At 40.9% G+C, this 21622-nt stretch overlaps 1 protein-coding gene across 6 annotated transcripts in view; it reads left to right on the plus strand.

Moving 5' to 3' along the window:
• The window catches only part of PRRC2C (proline rich coiled-coil 2C), a 74086-nt gene that overhangs the window by 31538 nt on the left and 20926 nt on the right, over positions 1-21622 (plus strand). For 4 of the 6 annotated variants that reach the window (XM_086617493.1, XM_086617494.1, XM_086617496.1 and 1 more), the window contains exons 11-23: positions 438-512; positions 1332-1947; positions 2810-2979; positions 3594-3840; positions 4906-5119; positions 5924-8272; positions 9472-9680; positions 10266-10420; positions 10886-11228; positions 11711-11796; positions 12783-12971; positions 15712-15963; positions 21120-21209. In XM_086617493.1, coding sequence (XP_086473619.1) covers positions 438-512; positions 1332-1947; positions 2810-2979; positions 3594-3840; positions 4906-5119; positions 5924-8272; positions 9472-9680; positions 10266-10420; positions 10886-11228; positions 11711-11796; positions 12783-12971; positions 15712-15963; positions 21120-21209 — 4995 coding nt within the window. The remainder of the gene's footprint in view (positions 1-437; positions 513-1331; positions 1948-2809; positions 2980-3593; positions 3841-4905; positions 5120-5923; positions 8273-9471; positions 9681-10265; positions 10421-10885; positions 11229-11710; positions 11797-12782; positions 12972-15711; positions 15964-21119; positions 21210-21622) is intronic. The other 2 variants (XM_086617497.1, XM_086617499.1) reach the window with 1 other exon arrangement.

The following is a 21622-nucleotide window of genomic DNA, read 5'->3' on the forward strand; positions in this document are numbered from 1 at the left end:
TGCCTGCTTCAGCACTATATTATTTTTCTCCCCCAGGAAAAGCTGCTGTTGACTTTCTCTGAAAATTTCTCAGAAATGTTTTTTCTTGACACCAGAAATAGTGAAGATGGGGCATCTTGAATTGATTTTACTTGCACTTTTATATATAAAGATCATGTTGTCTTTCAGGGTTTGATGATGCATGGAATCTGAGGAAAAACAGTGCAGTACCATAAACTCTGAAATTTGGATGTGTGAATTTTTAAAGTAATTGCTTAGCTGTCAGTATGTAAAGTGGAAATGTTCTTGCTCATGTTTTGCATGCAAATTTTTGTTGTATGCAGATAGCTCATTAGGTGTGGTATCTTAACCCAGTAGAAAACAGTAAGTCTAAAATTTTTCAGCTTGACTGTTATTATGAACTTGCTTAACCCAGGTACTGTGTTTTGATCCAATAGGATCGGGGTCCAGCACAGCCTTCTATACATGAAAGAGGTGGCCCTGCTCTTCATCCAAAATCTATTCTACCACCAGTAAGAAAAAATATACTTGTCCTCACTTCCTTGAGTTAAATGCTTTAATTCTGTGATGGAGGGATTTAGACTAAGAAAAGTAAAAATATGCTTCACATACAGATAAGCCTTTTCTTTAACAAGTAAAATGATTGTCGGTGTGCCTGGGGCCAGTAAGAATGGGACCCCAGCACAGCTGCACTGCTAATTTTATGTCCAACATATTCTGTGTCCAACCCAAACCATTCTATGAATGTAATTGCGTAAAGCAGCCGCATCTTGTACGTGGCATATGAAATGCATGAGAACTTCAAGAGCTTTCAGTTGCTCAGCCCCATGTGGGAACTAGAGAGGACAGGGGAATGGGAACAGTGCTGGAGGGCTGGCTGCCAAGGCAGGCAAGGAGTCGAAGTCACAAATGAAGTGCGTACCTTGTAGCTTCTTACCAATTTTCAACAGTCCTTATTAACATGTCTGTTATCATGAAGTACCTTGAATTTCTTTGGCTCCTTGGGATTTTGTCTGAGATCTGCCCTGAGTCTTTGGAGCAGCCTGTAACCAAATCTAAAGGATGCTTGTTATCTTTGCTGTCGCTTTGCCTTGGTGATGGGAAGGAGGTATGACATGAGCCCAACTGAATCTTTACCTCTCCTTTCTGAGCTCAGGTTGCATGAGTCTGAACTGGAGCAGGAAGGTGGGGGCTTGCTTTTTCTTCGGAATCTTGCTTTGTAAAAGTGTTGTGCAAATACATGTGTCAACAAATACTTAAAATGTAGTATTTTCAACTGGCGGTTTAAATAATACGCATTCAACTTGACTTAACTGATCTTAATATTGCAGCACCCTCCTCCTCCTGATCGCCAGGTAGGACCTGGAAGGCAGGGACCCTTTCCCCCTAAACCAGTACCAGATGAAGATGAAATTTGGAAACAGAGGAGAAGACAGCAGTCAGAGATATCTGCTGCGGTTGAGCGAGCCCGTAAGCGGCGAGAAGAGGAAGAAAGAAGAATGGAAGAACAGCGAAAAGCAGCCTGTGCCGAAAAGCTAAAACGGTTAAATGAGAAATTTGGCTGTGTGACGAAACCCTCCCGGGAAGACCCTCTGAAAGAGAGGGAGAGGGAAAGGGAGCGCGAGAGAGAAAGGGAACGCGAGAGGGAAAAGGAGAGGGAGCGGGAGAGAGAGCGAGAAAGAGAAAAGGAGCGGGAGAGGGAGAAGGAAAAAGAAAAAGAGAGGGAACGGGAAAAGGAAAAAGAAGAAAAAGAAAAACTGGAGAAGGCAAAAGAGCAAGAAAGGGAGAAGGAGAAAGAAAAGGAGATGGAGAAAGAAGAGAAGGAGAAGGAGAAAGAGCAAGACGAGGAGAAACCAGCACATGAGGTTCCTGAGCCTGTTGAACCTGTGGCAACACCTGCAGTAGAAAAACAAGAAAGTGAAACCAGGAATAACAAGGAAGAAAAAGGTATGCTTGCACGCAAGTAGGTGTTATCTTAAAGTTGAGCCACAGAGCACAGTTATAATCTAGGAGTCTAATTTGCATATCTAATTAGCCTAGTGCATCTAGACAATTATTTTCCTGGCACATTATAGCAGCTAACTGTTCTTTCAGCTAGACCTGTTTGCCCAACTCATCAAAACTTTAAAGGAACAATTGGGTTCTGTGGTTTAGGCTGGACTTTGAAGAATACAGAAAGAAAAGCAGGCTTTCTTTTCTTGCTAAAGGAGGGTCAGCAACTCATGTTGCTGAAAAGCAATGTAAATTATTTCAGCAAGCCTAGAGAAGTAGACATAAAGAGCAGGTATTTAAACTTGGTGCACTTTTTGTAGTGGAACTCGAATGCCACAAGAGGACTGTTAGACTATGCTTAATAAGGTTGGATTATCCTTTAAATGGATGAAAGTAATTGTAAAACCAAACCTTGGTTCATAAAAAAGGTTGATTCAAATGTAATAAGGTAGCATTGATACAGCACTTCTTAAATCACATGATAGTTACAGCTTAAATGACAGTGATTGATTACGCAGGGTGTTTGCATTTAAAAGGGACACCAAGAGATGCATTAACAACATTTGTTCCGTTTTGAGGGGTTGTTCTCAACTTTTTTTGCCTTTATTGTTTTGGAAACTAAGACTATGAGGTTAGAGAAGGCACACTGTTTTTATTTTGGAACAACGTCCTTTATCTGATGTTCTGGTGAAATTGTCATAGTTTTAAGATTCACTGTTGTCTCCTACATGTGTTTTTTGTTTTTGTGTGGGTTGGTTTTTTTTTTTTTTGTTTTTTTTTTTTTTTTGTTGTTGTTTTTTTTTTTTCTTTTCCCCAGAAGATCAAGTAGTCTTTACCCGACAAGATAGTGGTCGGAACGAGAAAGAGATTTCACAGGTGGCTCACGAGAGTGAGCCAGATTCAGGATCTCAGCCTCGTCCTGCTGTGTCCTCGGGCTATTCTAAACAGTTCCAGAAATCATTGCCACCAAGATTTCAGAGGCAGCAGGTAACTAACCAGTTCATTAAAAGAAGGAAGCTCATTAAAAGAATCATGTCTTCTTTCTCATTCTGAATAAGAACGTGACCGTAGGAGTGTTGTTTGTTTCCAGCTTCTGTAACATCTACGGTATAGACAGGAATTGCTCTGCATAAAACACTCCTGTCGCTTACAACGCGCATAAGTGAGCAGGAAGCAAGAGAAGCTTTTGATACTGGCTGGTTTTGCATCAGTTTCTGGAAGCAGAGTACTGCCCTGTGGTTTCCTATGGAACCTGGGATCTGATGATAGTTGTTTCTGCAGCTTTTAAAGGATGTTACACTCACAAATGTAACTTGTGTGTGGGTCCTACGGTCTCAAGAGCACTTTGCATTAATGGCATGCATGAAGTACAAATTTTTCTATGTCTCAGCTGAACACCAGCAAAACTGTAGCTATTCCAAATTGTCCAGTCTGATTTTCCCCCTTTTCTCCTATCTCATCCTGACACACATTTGCAATTAACTTCTGGAATGCTTAGTGTCCTGACAATAACTGTACTTGTTGTTTCCAAGGGTTATTTGAATTCTCCTAAGGTCTTCATTTTAACAAAAAGTCTCTTAATGCTGTTTTTTGTTGTGCAGGAGCAAATGAAACAGCAGCAGTGGCAGCAACAACAGCAAGGTGTGCTTCCGCAGTCTGCTCCCTCACAGCCTTCTAGTGGCCCTGTCCCACCTCCCCAGCATAGACCCCTTTACCAGCCCATGCAGCCACATCCTCAGCATTTAGCTTCGATGGGCTTTGATCCACGGTGGCTTATGATGCAGTCCTACATGGACCCACGAATGATGTCAGGAAGACCTGCGATGGATATGCCTCCGATTCATCCAGGTAAAATCTGACGTCACTTTTTGACTGTTGAACTTTCTTGGTTTTGAAATAGAAGTCTTTCCCTAACCATGCTATGTATAGTAACAGGGAATGGGTGGGTGTTTTAAAAAGAAAACTACGTTCTTTTATTGTTTGAGACAAAACAGGTTTTAGTAATACTGGAAGAATGATAGTCATGTGTCAATGTGTATCTTTGACTATGAAGTAGAATGACAGCTTTTGCTTTGCAGGAGTGTTAGTGTCAGTTAAGGATGTATTCAGAATGTCAGCGTAAGTCTTGCTTTGCTACAGATATTAAAGCTGGCATAAGTTAGGTTGAACTGAGAAAAACAGTGTATTTACCATTTGTGTTACATGTTAGCACTTGATACTATACTCCTTACTAAAAAAACTCACGAAATTTTGTAATTTTTATATTATGTATTAGCACCTCGAGTCTTAAATTTGTGTTTTCGTATTCTTGGCACTAAAAAGTCCTTTTTAATTTGTGGAATGGCCATCTCACTTGCAGTTAGGAAAGCTGTTGTGCATAAATAATACAAGTCTGGCTTGTAATGTAACAGAGATACTTATCCAGCTAATGAGCAAGGGAATTACTTTCCTGAATGAGTGCAAGGAATGAGTGGAGGAGATGGCAGGCTAGGCAAAGACAGTGAAAACTGTAAAATCTCTTTTCAATGTTACCAAAAAAAAAGAACCCAGAATAGAGTACAAAAAAAAACACCTGTGTGTACACTCATCTTGCCTTTTGCCATTCAGATCTTACGGCAGAAACTTCATCCACAAGTTTACAGATCTGCAGACCTGACTTCCTATTGTAGTGGAAGCAGACAGCTTTTCCTTTTGTTGGTACATAGGCTACTAGTGGTGAATGTTTTAGTCATTCTGAGGTCAACTGGCAGTGAATAGACATTTGGTTTCAACAACAGAAGGTAGGAAGGAAAGGAGATTGGAGGAGAGAGAATAGTGTTCTTCAGTACCTCCTGATACGCTTTGTTAGTCTTGAGGTAGGTTTCTTTGCTAATGTTAAGCTTGTTTCAATTGTTGAACCTAAATCTGTTACAGGAATTATGCCACCCAAACCACTGATGAGAAGAGACCAGATAGAGGGATCAGCAGCTAGTTCAGATTCGTTTGAACACATGGCTCGCTCAGCAAGAGAGCACACTGTTCCTTTGTCAGAGCCCCGCATGATGTGGGGGTCAGACCCGTACCCCCATGCAGAACCTCAGCAATCTAGTTCTCCTGCCAAAGCTTTAGAAGAGCCTGACGATAGGAGGTAAGCCTGAGTTATGTACTCCTGTGTGTTGTTTCTCCAAGCCATGCATACTTGCACACTTGGCTGTGTAACTTATGTTGCAAACCCCAGTTTAAAATGACAGAGTTATAGCTGCTCTTCACACAAAACTTAAAAAGGAGTTGTGACTGGGGGGATGCAGTATAGTTGGTGCTGTTGTATAAAACAAGACATGCCTGCTCCCTAGTAGGATGTAGAAAGACAATTTACCCCTTGTTTAGGATCCTTAACCTAATTTGATGAATGGTGATTGCCATAATATTTTGAATTTTCAGTTTTGTGGAACACTCCTGCAGTGTTGTCCTGTTCTCCATCTGCTCTCCATCCTCCCCATATCAGAGAACTTCTGTCTGATGTATATTAGTTTCAAAAGTGGTGTGTTAAGTAGAAGTGGTATAAAGAAAGACAGTCACTTTTGACCTTTGCTGCATGATGAATGGTCAGGAAGGCTTCCTCTACAACTTACAAGTACCTAGAAATGATTTTTGCTATACTGCTGTTGGGGTAATACTTGCGATATTAGCCTGCTAACTTGGAGGCTTCATTTAAAATTGCATATATAGCCATTAACAACATAGATTCCTATAGCTAATCGTACATTTGACACTGAACTCTTAATCAGGATAGAATAAAATTGACAACCGACAGCCACTATAAAAATTAATACCTGTTATTTCCTAGAGCTGACATTAATCCTTCATAGAAATAGAAAATTATTTAAGTAAATATTTGAGTAATAAGTTCCCCCCACCACCACCCTAATGTTCTTAATTACTTGCTGCTTAGGTCTGAGGCACACTTGGAGCAAGAACGAGTTGCTGTCCCTGCCACCGCTTATCCTGTAGAACACAACCAGTTGGACTCTCATCCGAAGACAGACTTTTTCAGAGAATCAGGAGAGGTGGAGGTACAAAAGTTCCCAAGCAGGCCTTTGGAAGATGTACAACCTCTCCAAACTGACACACCTAACACGGCAGTTAAGTTTGAAGGAGTAACTGAGAAGGTTACACACAGCTCTCCAGAAGAATTGGTGCCTATGGGAGAAAGTCACTCGTCACTGAAGAGAAGCATTTCCCATGGTTCAAGTCACTCTCTAAAATCAGAAGACCAGAGGAATGAGACAACAACAAATATCTCTAAATTAAACAACCGGCCTGTTGAGACAAAGGAGACAATTGAGAGACTTGAGATTAAGCCGAAAAAAGAAATTTTGATCAGTAATAGAACATCAGAAGGACCAAAACCTGAAAAAACTTTCAAACCTAAGTCTGAAACAAGATGGGGTCCTAGGCCAGGTTATGGCAGGAGAGATGAAGGTGGTGATAGACCAGTAAGAAGATCAGGTCCTATTAAAAAACCTGTGCTTAGAGATATGAAGGAAGAGCGTGAACAGAGAGAAGAGCGTGAGCAGAGAAAGGAGAAAGAAGGAGAAAAGACAGCTAGTGAAAAACCTAGCAAGTCAGAGAAAAACGACAAAAAGGAAGCACCTCAAGTGCCACTGCCTCAGGCTGAGCCAGAGACATCCGCCTCCAGCAGTGCTCCTCTGGCTAAGAAGATAACCCAGGATGCCGCTCCGACACCAGCAAGTCAGGAGAGCAGTCAAACCGAGACTGCAGCTAAAGCTCCGGTTCAGCCACCCACACCTCCAGTCCAGCCACAGCTCCCAGCTGCCCAGCCTGCAGCTCCACAGCTTCCTCCTGCAGTACAGCAGCAGCCACCTGCTCAACCGACCGCGCAGCAGCAGCCAGCTACTGCAGTGAAGGAAGAAAAGCAGACTGAGAAGGTAGTTAGTAAGGAGGTTGTAGAGAAACCACGCTTAGAAACCAGACCAGTAAAAAGAGAGCCTGGCTTACCACCTAGGACATACTGGAAAGAGGCTAGGGATAGAGACTGGTTCCCAGATCAGGGATACAGAGGCAGAGGTCGTGGGGAGTATTACTCTAGAGGTCGTAGCTATAGGGGTTCTTACGGAGGACGTGGTCGGGGCAGTAGAGGCCATAATAGAGAGTACCCACACTACAGAGATCCTAAGCCTAGATCAGACCACGTGCCTTCGGCTCCCGTTAGGCAAAGAGAAGAGAGTGAAACTCGCAGTGAGAGTTCAGACTTTGAAGTAATCCCAAAACGGCGGCGACAGCATGGTTCAGAGACGGATTCTGACAGCGAAGTTCATGAAAGTGCGAGTGACACGCTGCTTTCAGACAAAGACAGTCTAATCAAAGGCAAGCACCCAAAAAGAGAAGAGAGAGTTGATGTCAAGAAGCCTTCAAAGCCCCTGTCGTTCAAACCTGAAAACAGTATCAGAGTAGACAACAGATCCCTAGAAAAAACATATATAAGAGATGATGAGAACAAACCCAAACCAGGATTTCTTCCTAAAGGAGAGCCTTCTAGACGAGGCAGAGGGGGAATGTATAGACGTGGTGGCAGGGATCCTGGTGGGCGTCCTCCACGTCCATCTACAATAAGGAGACCAGCCTACAGAGACAATCAGTGGAACCCTAGGCAAGCAGAGATCATTAAACCAGAAGATGGGGAGCCTCCAAGAAGAAATGAGCATTATGGTCCTATACCAGTTGATAAAAGACCTCCAAAATTTGAGAGAAAATTTGATCCAAATAGAGAGAGGCCACGAAGACAAAGGCCTGCTCGACCTCCAAGGCAAGATAAGCCACCACGCTTTCGGCGCCTGAAAGAAAGAGAGGCTGCATCAAAGATAAATGAGGCGGTAACCAGTTCATCAACGAGTGCCACAGTTAGTAATGCAGTTAATGAGCCTTCCAACACTGCTCTGGATGTGTCGGGAAGTAAGACACCAGACTTGTCCAACCAGAATTCTTCAGACCAGGCAAATGAAGAGTGGGAAACAGCCTCAGAAAGCAGCGACTTCAATGAGAGGCGGGAGAGGGATGAGAAGAAAACAGCAGATGTAGCAGCACAGGTGGCTGCAAAGGCAGGAGAAAACACTGGAGCTCCAAAAAGGGAAATAGCCAAGAGAAGTTTTTCTAGTCAGCGGCCTGGAATAGACCGTCAGAACCGACGTGGCAACAATGGGCCAGCTAAACCAGGGAGGAACTTCTCAGGGCCTAGGAGTGAAAGACGGAGCGGTCCTCCACCCAGAAGTGGAAAAAGAGGGTGAGTACCAGCTTCTGTTAGGAAGCAAATGTGGTCTTAGTCGTGTGTTGTTCTCTTGTGGTTCAAAATCATTAGTAGTTATTTTAGATTTGTAATAACTGTTAGAAAAGAGAATAAAACGAACACATGCACCTGGAGCTGTGTACTTTCTGTTGATATACAGACACTTGGAACATGGAACTAAATGCAGAGTATTCTTATATGTATGCACAGTGTTAAAGCCTAATTTTAAAAAAATGCAGTGCCGTTACTCAGAGTCGAGCTACATTTCTCAAGATTTGGATGCAAGCTGAAATGTTAATGTGAACAGTTTTGCAGTTTAAGACATAGACTGCTGCGTTGCCTTTGGCTTTTGGTGCTTGGATCAATCACCTAAGGTAGATAAGCAAGTTGAGAACTGCTTGCCATTGAGACTAAGTTTTGTTTCTCTATATGCTAAAATGGGTTGAAACTTGGTAATTATCTGACGTTACTGTTTGCCTGCTGTTTTGTAGCCGCAGTGCACAGTAGCATGATAAGTGGGAGGCAGGACAAGACATTTCTTCCTTGGATGCCTGCCCTGTACTCTAGGACTCTTGTGCTTGTAGGTTGCTGTGTGCTAAGGTCAGGTTTTGCCTGGGCTTAAAAACTTGGGATCAATACTCTAACCTCTGAGTTAAAACTATTAAGAGTTTCTTTGGGTAATTACTCAAAGGTGATGTTAAAGCAAAAGTTGGGTATTCCAGGTTCCACAGCAGTCAGAATGCTGCAAATCTGATTCTTACGGCTTCAGATAGCTTTTGGCAAGTGAGCCTGTGGAGCAAGTATATTCTCCCTTGTTTATATTTGCTCACGTTGCTTACTGTAAGCTTCTGGCTTTTGTTTTTTTTCCATGGAAAGCTTTACTGGAGTTCTGAACTGCATACTTACTGAGTTTTGGTGTGTCTAACTACATAGACCAAGCCAGGGGTGACCTTAAAATTACGCTTTTTTAGTGTGATTCCTTTTGATGGCAGAATGTTTGATGCGTCACCAAAACAGCTTTTGTTGTTAAGCTTCTGCTCATTGAGGAGCTGAAAGTAAAAGTCTGGAGCCTACTATGGAGTTGCACAGTAGACACTTGTAGCTCTATAGTGTGATCTGCATTAAATTGTTAGCTTCTTCCTGAATGTTTTCTGTGGCTGGTCATTGATTTTCCTTTTTTTTTTTTCCTAATACAGGCCATTTGAAGAGCAGACAACTGCTGTCCAGACTGTTGATCCCACCAACAGCAACTCTTTAAATCAGGAGGACGGAGGAGTTACTGCTGCAGGACAAAAGAGCACCAAGGATGCAAGTGGCAAGAAGAAAGAAGAACCTAAGGCTGGTCCAAAGAAGCCTAAGGAAAAAGTGGATGCCTTGTCTCAATTTGATCTTAATAATTACGCAAGTATGTATTGGTATTATGCTAAGAAGAATTTGTGATCCTGCTTTCCTATATATAGAGCTAGATGTTTGAAAACTTAGAAAAGAGGAAAAGTGGGGTTTTTTTTAAACACCAGACTAATTGTGTACTCGAGTATTGCTAACTTTGTCATACTAATTAACATTTGTGCCTTGAAAGGTGGGAAATCTCATTGTATTTATAGATAAAATCAATTTGGTTCTATTTCCTGATCTTAACTCTGTCATTCATACCGTTTCCCACCACACAAATAATTTGTTTAACCTTCATAAGCAAAGGCACATCACTGATAAGCTTATGGCTAATGTTTGGGAAGGCTGTTCATTATTATGTTTTAGTTCTTATTTCCTGGAGAGTCTGGTACAGGAACTGTCAGTTTTTTCAGTTCTTACAGATTAACTCATCTTCAAACTCAACAGGAAAGCACTTGGCAAGCAGAAGCTTACCTTTAATCAGGGCCACTATCTGTGTGTGTGTGGAAATAGCTTCCACTCTAAAGCAGATCTTGGCTTGGTGCACTGCACCTGAGGGGTTAAAACAGCAGCATCTGAACCTTTCTTTTTTCTGTAGGTGTTGTGATCATTGATGATCACCCTGAAGTGACAGTAGTTGAAGACTCTCAATCTAACTTGAATGATGATGGTTTCACAGAAGTGGTGTCTAAGAAGCAACAGAAACGCTTGCAAGATGAAGAGCGCAGAAAGAAGGAAGAACAAACAGTGCAGGTACAAAACCAGCATTTATATAATGGGAAAGAGTTCCTTGCAGTACATTCTCAATGTTATGAAGTGTGCAGAATCTTCATTCCCAAGAAGCTATGTTTTCACCTTATATAACTAGATAGTAGTAGCAATATTAAGTTGCTCAGAATTAGTAAATGAAATTCATTTTCACTTAGTCATCTTAGGATTCTGTGCTCTGTGATTGAGCATAATCAGGTAGATGGAACTGGCAAACTGGAAACACCATTTTTCATACTATGATAAAGATTTATGCTATTGCTTGTATATCACCTGATTCAAAGAGGAAAATAAATGAGAAATAAATCATTGTTCCTGTGGTTAAATACCCCTAACAAAAAGTTCTCTGAGACTGGCTTAACCAGTTTGCTTTTTGCTGCTACACAGAATACAGCTGGTTGTCCACACAGATTTATCAGCTGTGGGAATAAAATTGACTTCTGCTTACAGGTTTGGACCAAAAAAGGATCAAGCGAAAAAGGCCGAGGTCAGAATTCCAAGCTTCCACCCAGATTTGCCAAAAAGCAGCAGCAGCAGGCCGCAGCCGCAGCTGCGCAGCAGGCACAAGCTCAGGCACAAGCTCAGGCGCAGCCTCCGTGCACAACGCAGACTCCAGGTCAGCCGCAGACTCCTGTTCCGTCGCAAAACCAGGCTGCAGGAGGGACAGCCAGCACGGAATATGCCGTGTCAGGCAAAGTTCTGCAAAACACCCAGGCTCACAACGGTCTAGGAGCCGAATTATGGGAAAGCAAGGTGCCTCCTACAGCAGTTCTAAATGAGATCTCCAAAAAACGTAAGTGGAGTTTTTTGGATTTGGGGCAGGGGGCAAGCATTGTAGCTAGAGAATGCCGATTGCCAGCTCTGTTTGTCTCAGTTGTACCTGCAAATGTATTTTACGCAGGGAACAGAGGGCAGCATTCCCAAATGCAGTGTCGTAACCTATGAATACCTCTGAAGAGAGATTTTTGCAGTATATTACTCAGTATTTTACATTGTTGTCATGTTCTTCATTCGCTATGAATGAGCAGCTGTCACTCCCTTCAGGAATCTGCGTTTTGTCGGGCTTGGTCGTGCTTCCAAATATCATGATTGCCCTTCTTGAAAGCAGCTAAGTAGGTAGCATATTGTTAACTGCTGAATGGGTTAACACTTTCTTAACGAAAGCTATTTAGTCAAGACATCTATAATTTAATTCTCAGACAATTGATAGCTTTAGTTGAATCCATTTAGCAACATTGGGTTGAGTTTTTTAAACACTCTCTCCTTAATTTTCAGTGGGACCCATTAGCCCACCTCAGCCACCTTCAGTCAGTGCTTGGAACAAGCCTTTGACATCTTTTGGTTCAGCTACATCTCCAGAGGTAAGAACAGAGGGGAAAAGAGAGTAGCTATATGTGAAGTTTACCCAAATTACACTGCACTTGGGTTTGGTACAGATTATCGATTTATCCAGGCGTGCACATACTTAAATTAGTACGTGTAGAACTCCGTGAAGTCGGGAGATAGTACAGAGACACAGGATACAGGCTAGTGCTTTTATGATTGCAGCTTGGAAAAACTTCTCTTAATACAATCTTAGCTGTTGACAGATTCTATGCATGGCTGTTATTCATTGCATTTTTGAAGTAAAACACTGCCCACTTTGCATGTGAACACTTGTGTACAGTTCAGTAATGTAGACAGAAACAGGATGTTTCAAAAGAACTAAATGTTATTTTTGTGTTCCTCCTTAAATCAGAGATGAAAAAAAGCAGTAGATGCTTCCTGACTACATTAGCTCTACTTATCCCATGTAATTTGCCTAGCCCTAAATTTTATGTTTAGAGTCTTGTGGCTTTGTTTTCTTGGGCTTTTTTGGTCTTAACTTTATTGTTTTAAACTGTAAGAATGTGACATAACTCTTTTAGACCATTTTAACTGCATAAGGAGATCTGGAAATCTTTTTTAATGTCTTGTCGTTCCTCTTGAATTGAAACTAATTTTTGAACTTCCAGGGGAATGTTGTGAACCTGAATCTGGACATTGTGATATTGCACTTGTCCCTCTCCTCCTTCTCTACCAGTTCATCATCCTGTTTACATATTGCTTCACTGTTCAGTGCTTTTTTTTTAGTTGCTTTTGAGCTTGTATACACACAGTAGGGACTTGAGGAGGAGGAAGTGTACATTCATGTCTTGTTTACTCTTGCAAATCTGTTGGAGTCACAAATAATACTTTTGCTGGCAGAAGGTAAAAGCTGAAAACCTTTCAGTGTTTTTCAGCTGAGCATATTTTGTGCTCTTTTTTTCTGAACCACTGGCGTTGCACTCATCTTTTGAAATGTGTTAAATGTTTACCTTTTAACTAGGGGACAAAGCCTGGGCAAGAAGGTGGAGTCGATCTTGGTATAGAAACTATTCAGTTTGGAGCCCCAGCTTCCAGTGGCAGTGACAATGAAGTTGGCCCTGTGCTTTCTGAGAAGTCCACTGACAAGCTGCCAGAACCGAAAGAGCAAAGACAGAAACAGCCTCGGGCTGGGCCCATCAAAGCACAAAAGGTAAAATGTCTTATCTTCAGTACAAACTTATAAACTTTGAGAAGTTCAGTCAAAAAGAGGTTACAAATAATGGAGTAGAATACTCATTCACTTAGGACTTGACCTATAAAAATTCAATTCCCATTTTATATTTCCTAAAACAATCAACAAGTTGGTTCTTGGAGAGAAGATGGGGAATTCAGTTTGAGAAGCAAGTGTAGGTGAACAGCATCCTTGCCCAGCAGAGTTCGTTTGTTGGTTCTGTGTTTGGAACAAGGGATGTGGCTAGAGCAGGGGTGGGATTAAGGATTTGCGGTAGCTTTGTTGGGAGACTCTGGATGTGGTAGAGTGTTTTGGTTTTGGATTCTAGTTTGGAATGTTTGGTTTTCTCTTGAGCTTACTTCTTTCAGGCTAAGAGCTGAAGCAGCCATTCTGTTTCTGCCGTGACTATGTCTTCAGTTTCAGTAGTTCTTCCTGCCACCATGCCTGCCTTGCCCCCCTCCGAATGATGCGTGGTGCCTTGCTTAGTTTTGTAGCCAGGTTACCAAGATGAGTAATACATCAGATTGCCAGAAGAGGGTTTTGAGGAAAGGGGGGAGTGTTAGAGCTGCTGATTTGAAGTCTCAAATTCAAACACACAGATGTATGGATAATTAATTTTTTGCAACTAATCTAGGAAGACTGGATAGGTAATCAAACTTATCTCAATTTTAAAAAAACATGTATCACTTGCCCTCCAGAGATCTAGGGGCTCCATGCAGTCATCATCTTGTATTTCAATTACTCATAAGGAGTAATATTTTATTATCCTGTCATTTAGATTACACTTAGTGATCTTTCACATTAATGAAACATGCTGTCCTGTTATTTCCACCTCCCATGCACACTTACCTGTGCATCACTAGCAATCAGCACCAGCTTTTACTCCCAGAAAGAGATGGTTATAGTAGATAAACTTGGCTGTTGACTTACAGAACCAGCTATTTCAGTCCCTCTCGATGTCTGAGATTTGGCGGTGGTCCTGATGCAATTAAAATCCTTTTGTCTTTCTAGAAGACCGAGTGTTTCTTTGTGTTGGTTGTGTTTGGGTTTTTTTCCAAAAAAAAAGATGAAATCTGAAAGCACGGTAACATGTAGAATGAATTTAACTTCTGCTACATGAGGCAGTCAGTGGGTGTGCTGCCGTGCATGGTCTTTATTGCAAAATATAAAACCCGTACAGCAGAGAAATGTGCAGTTGTTAATACTGCTGGTGAGTTGTAGTAACAATTCAAACCCCGTATGTCAGATATATTAGCAGCATGCCCAAAACTGTCCTCATGAAATCACTTAAAGATACTGAACTTCAAAGTTAAATAAATATATAGAGTCTACTTTACACAGTGTAGAAAGTTGCTTTTTTTCTCCCTGGTTATAGCTATCAAGACCCCTGTAGATTTTGTTGAAAGACAAATGTATGACTAAAAATGGTAAATTCATTGGAGAGTAACATTTTTGTGTACCCTTCTGAATGAGAGGGCTGTAATCCTTTAAATGTCTTGATGACAAAAAAAATCCCAACAAACGAACAATTCTTACATACCTGCCACACCACCCCCATGGTGGTAGTGTTTGCTGTGAAGCCTAAATACGAACTTATGTTTAGGGCTGGAGGTTAGTACTCTTACATTGCCCCTTGAACCAATACGGGCAATATAAGAGGACCATACTTGAAGCAAAGCAATTTACCCTTTCCCAATGTGACCTTAAAGCATCTGGAGGACTTGCTGCCTCTCTAAACTGTTAGAGAAAAAAAAAAATATTTGGGATTAGGTGGGTCTGATGTTTCTGATTGCTGCATTGCAGAGCAGAGTCATCTGCTTCTAGTGTTGTTTTCTTCCTTCTCTGAAAGCTAGTCTCTGCTGGCCTCCCGAGGGTAACAAATACTTTTGGGAAACTCCACCCTCCTCAAAGCCCAAAGGCATTGTATTGTAAAGAATTTTCATCTACTCCTAAAACAGCTAGTTTGTATTTATAGACAACACAATACCAGCAGCTTCTGTCTTTCCACTATCAAAGCTTAAGGAATAGGATTTTAAGGAATTTTTGTGCTGCTCTGTAGTGAAGCCAGAAAGGATATGGCTATTTAAACAGCAGAGCATTCAGGTTCCCCGAGGCCCTTCATTCTGCTTTAATTCAGCTGCACAAAAAGAAACTACTCAGTTGCAGCAGTTATTCCAGCCATAGTGTCTGCAAAATATAGGCAACACTTGCACATAGGTGTTTTATTTTTTTCTGGATATCCTTTAGTGCTCAAATCCTAGGGATAAATGCTGCCAACGTGTATTGAGATATCTTCAAATGAAGGTAGAGTCTTCTGTTCTAGTTTCCTGAAGCCCTGCAAAATCCTGATTCTCTGAAAATTAAAGTAACGTGTATGTATACGAAGTCTTGTGGCTTCTATGCTTTTTTGTGCTTTTCTTGTAAGGAGAGTCCAGTTGGCTTTCTTCTGTAGATTTTAACTAAGATCTTATATTAGTTAAACTCTGCTACTTCACATAAATTATTTATTGCTTGAAAACAATGGTTTAGATTCCTAATGTTCTAAACAAATTTTGTGTGTGTACTGCTAACTTAGTCTCAAATTATTTGTCTGTTAGAAAATGCTTCCCCTTCAGGAAAGCTTTTAGATTTAAACAAAATTGTTTTAAGCATGTTAGAATGTTCTTGTGGGATAGGACATGGGGGGGAAGACATAACTGACAAGTTAACACTAACTTAGCTTCCAGACTTGAGTCCGGTAGAAAACAAAGAGTATAAACCTGGTCCTATTGGGAAAGAACGTTCTTTAAAGAACAGGAAGGTGAAAGATGCCCAACAGGGAGAACCTGAGGGACAGGAGAAGCCATCTCCCACCTCTGTCAGAAGTCCAGAACCCGTCACTACAAAGGAAAGCAAAGCAGCAAGTGAACTGAGCACGGAAATAGGAACGATGATATCTGTTTCTGCTCCAGAGTTTGGAACAAACACAAAGGTAAGAAAAATATTAACAAATTACTGGGCACTGTATGTGAAATGTGATTACAGTGATGTAATTGACACTTGGTTGCCTGCTGGTGGTAGTTGCCCACACAGCAGAGCCCACTGAATAGCAGATATGAAACATTGATGCTATTTGAATTAAACACTTCTCCACAAGTGGTAGAGACATGCCGTTTGTCATACCTGTGTGCAGAGATCAGCTTTGGAGGGTTTTACACGTTTTTGCTGACTTATGAATGTGAAAACTCTGTCCTGAGCCTTGCTGTGGAGAGTGGCATTGTAGCCTGGTATGGGCAGATTCTGTAAACTCAGGTGTATGTGATGTATGCAAGGTGAGCGCTTGACTTTAAGGAGAGAACTGAAGGTAGTGTGCATGATCATTGGTTGAGTGCATGGATGACCTGAAGCTGTGAATTAAGTGCTGTTCTGTGAAAAAATAAATCTTTAAACTAGGAATATGCCAAAGCGTTGGATAAGACTCGTTCCGTTTACCTAAGGGATCTGTATATCAGCTCCTGTTGGCTTGGATATCGTCAAGGTATCCCTTGCAGAACTTCAGGATGTTGAGGACTCATCATAGTTGTCTGCGTGGAACTCCCCTGGCTTCTCCATAACTGTTGGGATTCATTGTTCTACAGCTCAGTTTTCAGCTGTGGTGCATTGGCAACGCTGACTGGAAAAACATCCACAGAGACACTCTCCTTTTTGCCTAAGGACCTGTGTGGGGACTGCCCTTGTTAGGGCAGCATTGTGTCTTGAGCAAGAACTATGGCTGTCATCTCTTGAATGTAGAGAAACCATGCAGTTTGAGTAGCTACTAGTTAGTAGTTACACCTGCTTTAGTAAAGAAAAAATGCTTCTTGTATGTTTGTGGAGTAGTTTTTTGAGTTTAGATTCAAGTTTGTTGCACGCTGTCTCAATCTTCCTCTTCTGGTCTTAAGCAGAAATTTTCTGATGCTGTTTAGGAAAACTCATCCTCTGCAGAAGTTACATTAATAGTTGAAGAATCTGAAATGCAGATTCAATGCTCACAACTTGTCTTTGTTACCTGCAGTTGAAAAAAAAAAAGTTGGCATTTTCTTGCCAAGGTGTCATGCGAGGAGAAGATGCTATCTCAATGAGGTGTTGTTACAGAGCAAGCGTTGAGGATATTTGTGTTCGACATGGTAGCTGCAAACTTGATTTTTGAGTGGAATGGCAAATACATAAGAAAATTCAGTGCTGGGATTTCTCATCCTTCCTGGCAGTTTCCATCTTGTAAGTAGATGTGAATGGTTTATGTTGATACTAGCAACAGATAAAGTGCCCTTCTTGTACCTTCAGAATCAGAAGTGTAGAGCCATAAAGATCAGCATGTTCAAGTATTTGGTAAGAAGGCTGATCATGAGTGTCATGTGCTTTCTCACTGTCTTTCAAGCTCCTGTGACCAGAGCTTAAGATAAGGAGATGCTTCTTCTAAGCTACATACAGAATAGGAAGTATCTCTTCATTGATTACTCCAAGCTAACTTGAGAGAGAGTAGCTCTTCTAAATCATCCTGATTTCCTCTCTATAATTGTATGAGATCCTCAAAAGGGAGGTCTGGATTTTGTGCCTTTCTGGCCTTAGTTAAGCATGGGTTGCAAGGTTCTTTGAACTACAGTATTAAAGGGCCAAGATTCTGTCTTCTGGAAGGAAGACCAGAGTGAAAGGAAACTGCAGTTTGTGCTGGATATGAAAATTCCCAATAATTTCCTCAGCAAGTGGTTGCTAATAGAAGCATTTTAATAATAGGCCTAAATATTCCTGTCTCAACAGTTCCAGGTTTGCTTTTGAATTCCTTTGTCAGGAGTAGTTCCTGGGGCATCAGTAAGTTGTGGTTGTTTTCTAGGAGAGGGTGGTCATATTTTATATTTAATTCTATGGAAGTTGAGCCAACAACCTGCAGATTTATTGGACGAGATAAGTTTCATCTAGATTTTGCAGGAACAAATCGGTCTTGCTGTTTTTTAAAGTGGCTTTTGAAATGGGTTCAAATACTGCTCCATCCTTGGAGTTCTGTACTGATTTGGATTGTAACTGTTTTCTCTTGAATCTGTACTCTTTCCATTGCTCATTAATGAGGGAAGAAGTGAAGACATCTTTAATCTGTTGTTTCAGTGTCAAGTGTTGAAGTTTTAGCAAACCTAAATGATTTCTTTTTTGACACTCTTTAACATCTTTCTCAGAGGCTACTGCTCAGCTTCCAGGAAGGTACACTTTCTTCGGTGTACTTGGTGATTTAAATGTCTGTAAAAGTCAAGCCAGCTGTCCTCCTTCAGCAGCAGAAGCTTTGTAAGAGCGCCCTATCCATCCCAAAACAAACCTCTTAAGGGCATGTGCATTTAATCATACAAGACTGTTTTACTTTAGAAACTGTGTAAATATAAATCCACTCACACTGGTGAGATGTTTAAGTTTAGAACATAAGCGTGACGTTCCGAAGCAGTTGCAGCTGTTCCTCTGGGGTTTTGCAGTATTTTTGGAGCAAAGGCGATCTGGTGTGTAAGTCTCTGAATCGGGTAAAACACCTTACCCCTTGCCTCTCCCCACCCGACCATCTCTAAAGCTTTGATTTTTTTTCTCATCACTGAAATGATCAATACCTGGTTGAGGACATGGCAATGGAATGTTTGCACAGGTAGTTGGTAACAGCCGTGTCTTACCGAGATTATGCCTAAAAGGACACAGGCTGTACTTGACAATAATTTTGAGTATCTGACAAGCTCTCTGGTTTGGGTGATTTGTGTAAATCAGGAACAAATCAAATAGTTAATTAATCCCATATAGTACCCTGATCCTTTATAGCAAAGTCAGCTTTGAGGTCTGCCTTGTCCTTTTGTTCATAAAGTCACTTCAGGTTTTGTGATCGCTTCTTTTTGGGCAAAGTAGGTAGTTATAAAAAGTTTGCTTGTTCTTTTTCTTCAGGTATAAATAACTTGTAGATAACTCAAAAAAAGCACGTACAGCTTTTGCTCTTGCTGTTATTACTGTTACTAGCTTATAATGAAGTAATCAATTGGTTTCTTCAGTAGAACAGTTGTAGAGGAGAATCACTAACTGAATTACAGAAGTTTATGGTGATAAGCTGTATCTAATGCATTTCTAGATTTTCTATACCAGTAAATGAAGAATGATGGTTAACCTACAGTTTATGGAATGATGTTCTTATGGCTAAAGCATTGTCTTATCTGCACGTTCAGCATCTAACTCGTCCTTGTAGGATGGTTCAGCATTGCACATAGGCTTCTAAGGGCACCAGAGTTGATATGGTCGTTTGGTTTTAATTCTAGTGAAAAAGCATTTTTGTGCTGTAAGTTTCTAAAGTGAGAAACCTAGCAATAGTCTTGATCTGATTTTTTTTTTTTGTGAGGCGTTTTTAGTGTTGAGACCCTGTAAAATTTGCATCCAAACCTTGAAGGAATTTTAATAACATTATATTAAGAACTTCCTCTTTCTTATGCAGTAAAGCATCTTAAAAAAAAAAAAAAAAGCCAATTAATTACTTAATTAAAAGGACCTTGTGATTAAAGCAGCCTTGTGTGCTTGCCTCGTTTTCCCCAAATTAAGGTTGCCTATTGGAATCAAATATAAACGTGCAACTTGCAATTTGGTAGTTGGAATTGTGGGAAACATCATATATCTCATATTTCACCAGTTTAACAAGTAAAGGAAATAACTAAACAGAGAAAATAGCTCTGTGTTTTCTTCCTAAATACAAAAATAAGGCAATGTGCACATTGTGTCCTTTCTCACCCCATTATGGTTTAGCTTGTTGTCCTAGTCTTTTACCAAAATGAGCTCATCCTTTTAAGGAGGATTCTTTGTTATTTGCCAGTTAGTATCTTGTTGCTTTAATTGCTCTTTTTAGAAGACACTGCCATAGGCTTGAGGAGTAAATTGTGTGCATTTTTAATAGCTTATCGTCACACTTATCATCATACCAGTTAGATGCAATTAGATAAGCATTATGTGGTTTGTGCCTTCAAAATCATTGTATGTTGGCAAGTCCCAGGCACACATCAACAGTTCTGTTGCTAATTTGTCCTTGAGTTCCTTCTTGGTGTTTGGTTCCGTAAAACTGATAGAACTTTTTCTGGGCTTCAGATGTGTAAAACTTTGGAGTTTGCAGTGCTTGCTAGGGAGCAAATCTTGGCGAATTCAGGGTCACACTGTTTATCCAACAAGTCTCTGGGACAGGTTTCAGTAACACCTGTTTACCTGTCCAGAATATACTCTGTAGACAACCAGTGACAAGAACTGAAAAATAGGGCTCAACATGGCTTCACAGAAGTACCCATGCCTTTTTTTGTTCATTATAGGTCATTCTCTAGAGAGCTGGCAGTGTTACCCACGAGACACGTTCATCAGGCAGTTTATACCTACAACTACAGTAGTTACTGGCTACAGCTCTAGGTCTGTGAAAGTGGACCTTGTTCATCAGCCGCATTAAGGTCCACCTAACTGTGACAAAAAAGCTTTAAGGAAAACCTCTGAGTAGACTGGAAACTTCAGTCCTTTTCTTCCTTGAAATGACTGCCCAGTGCAGAAATCAGGAGGCAGACTTCACCATCCAGAGGAACTGAGTCTTGTGACTTTGAGACAAGACTTAAGAAAATTGTTTTGCGAATTGCGACCATCTCTATGTATTCTTTTTAATTTGAAGGGCCTTACTGGTCATAGGTTTACCCCAGAAATGTCAGTATTTAAAGCTACAGAAACCTTTCGCTAATATATTTTGATTTTTAAATGGGCTAAAAGTGCCTACAGGTGGCTAAAGCATCTTGGGTGACAAATGATAATTGGTTACACCACTCAGTTCAATACGTCTAGTGTCCAGGCAGTACATCGCTCTGTATATTCTTGCTGTACAGACTGTATTTTGACATGTCTCCAGATGTACATTGTGAGGTCATGAGGCAGACTGTAATCTCCCAAGAATTCTTCTGACCTCAGTAGAAATTCAGCAATAAGGATTGCTGGACATGCCTTCTAAGAAAAAACTGCTGTGAAATTCTTACCGTCTATTGCTTGGTGAACTCCTCCTGTAGAAAGGCTGACATCTGTCCAACAAATTTAAATCAAATTTAGGTAAGGGAGATAATTTAATGGAATTATTTTTCTTCGCAGGAGTCTGTAACAGACTACACTACACCTTCTTCTCATCCTAACACAGTGGCTACTAGCAGTACAAAAATGGAGGAGACTTTGGTGACGAACGTAAGTCTATTGCAGTGATCGCCTTGACTTTGAAGACAAGAAAATATTTTTCACGCTTCTTTAAAGCACAAAATAGTGCCTTCAGTAAACAAGTCACTAGAGTTTCTTTCATGTTAAGTAGCTGTTCATTATCCAGTAATCTTACTCTGAAGGACATTCGATTTGGTTAGTATCTGTCCTGGAATTCTTCAGGTATTTTCTTGTCTTTTGAACAACCACAGTGAGCTAAAGAGTACAGAAAGTGGAGAAGATATTTCTAGGGACAAATCTGAAAAAGCAAAGATAGACATAATGAGGGAGTATGCTCTCAGCAGCAGTTGGGACTTGAACCTGGTACGTGCAGCAAAGCTCTGTAGGTGAGTTTGAAGAAAGGCTTTTACAAACAAAGCAATTTTGAACTGCAGTCTGAAATC

Source organism: Tauraco erythrolophus, chromosome 10 (genome assembly GCF_009769465.1).
Source record: "Tauraco erythrolophus isolate bTauEry1 chromosome 10, bTauEry1.pri, whole genome shotgun sequence".
Classification (NCBI taxonomy): Eukaryota; Metazoa; Chordata; class Aves; order Musophagiformes; family Musophagidae; genus Tauraco; species Tauraco erythrolophus.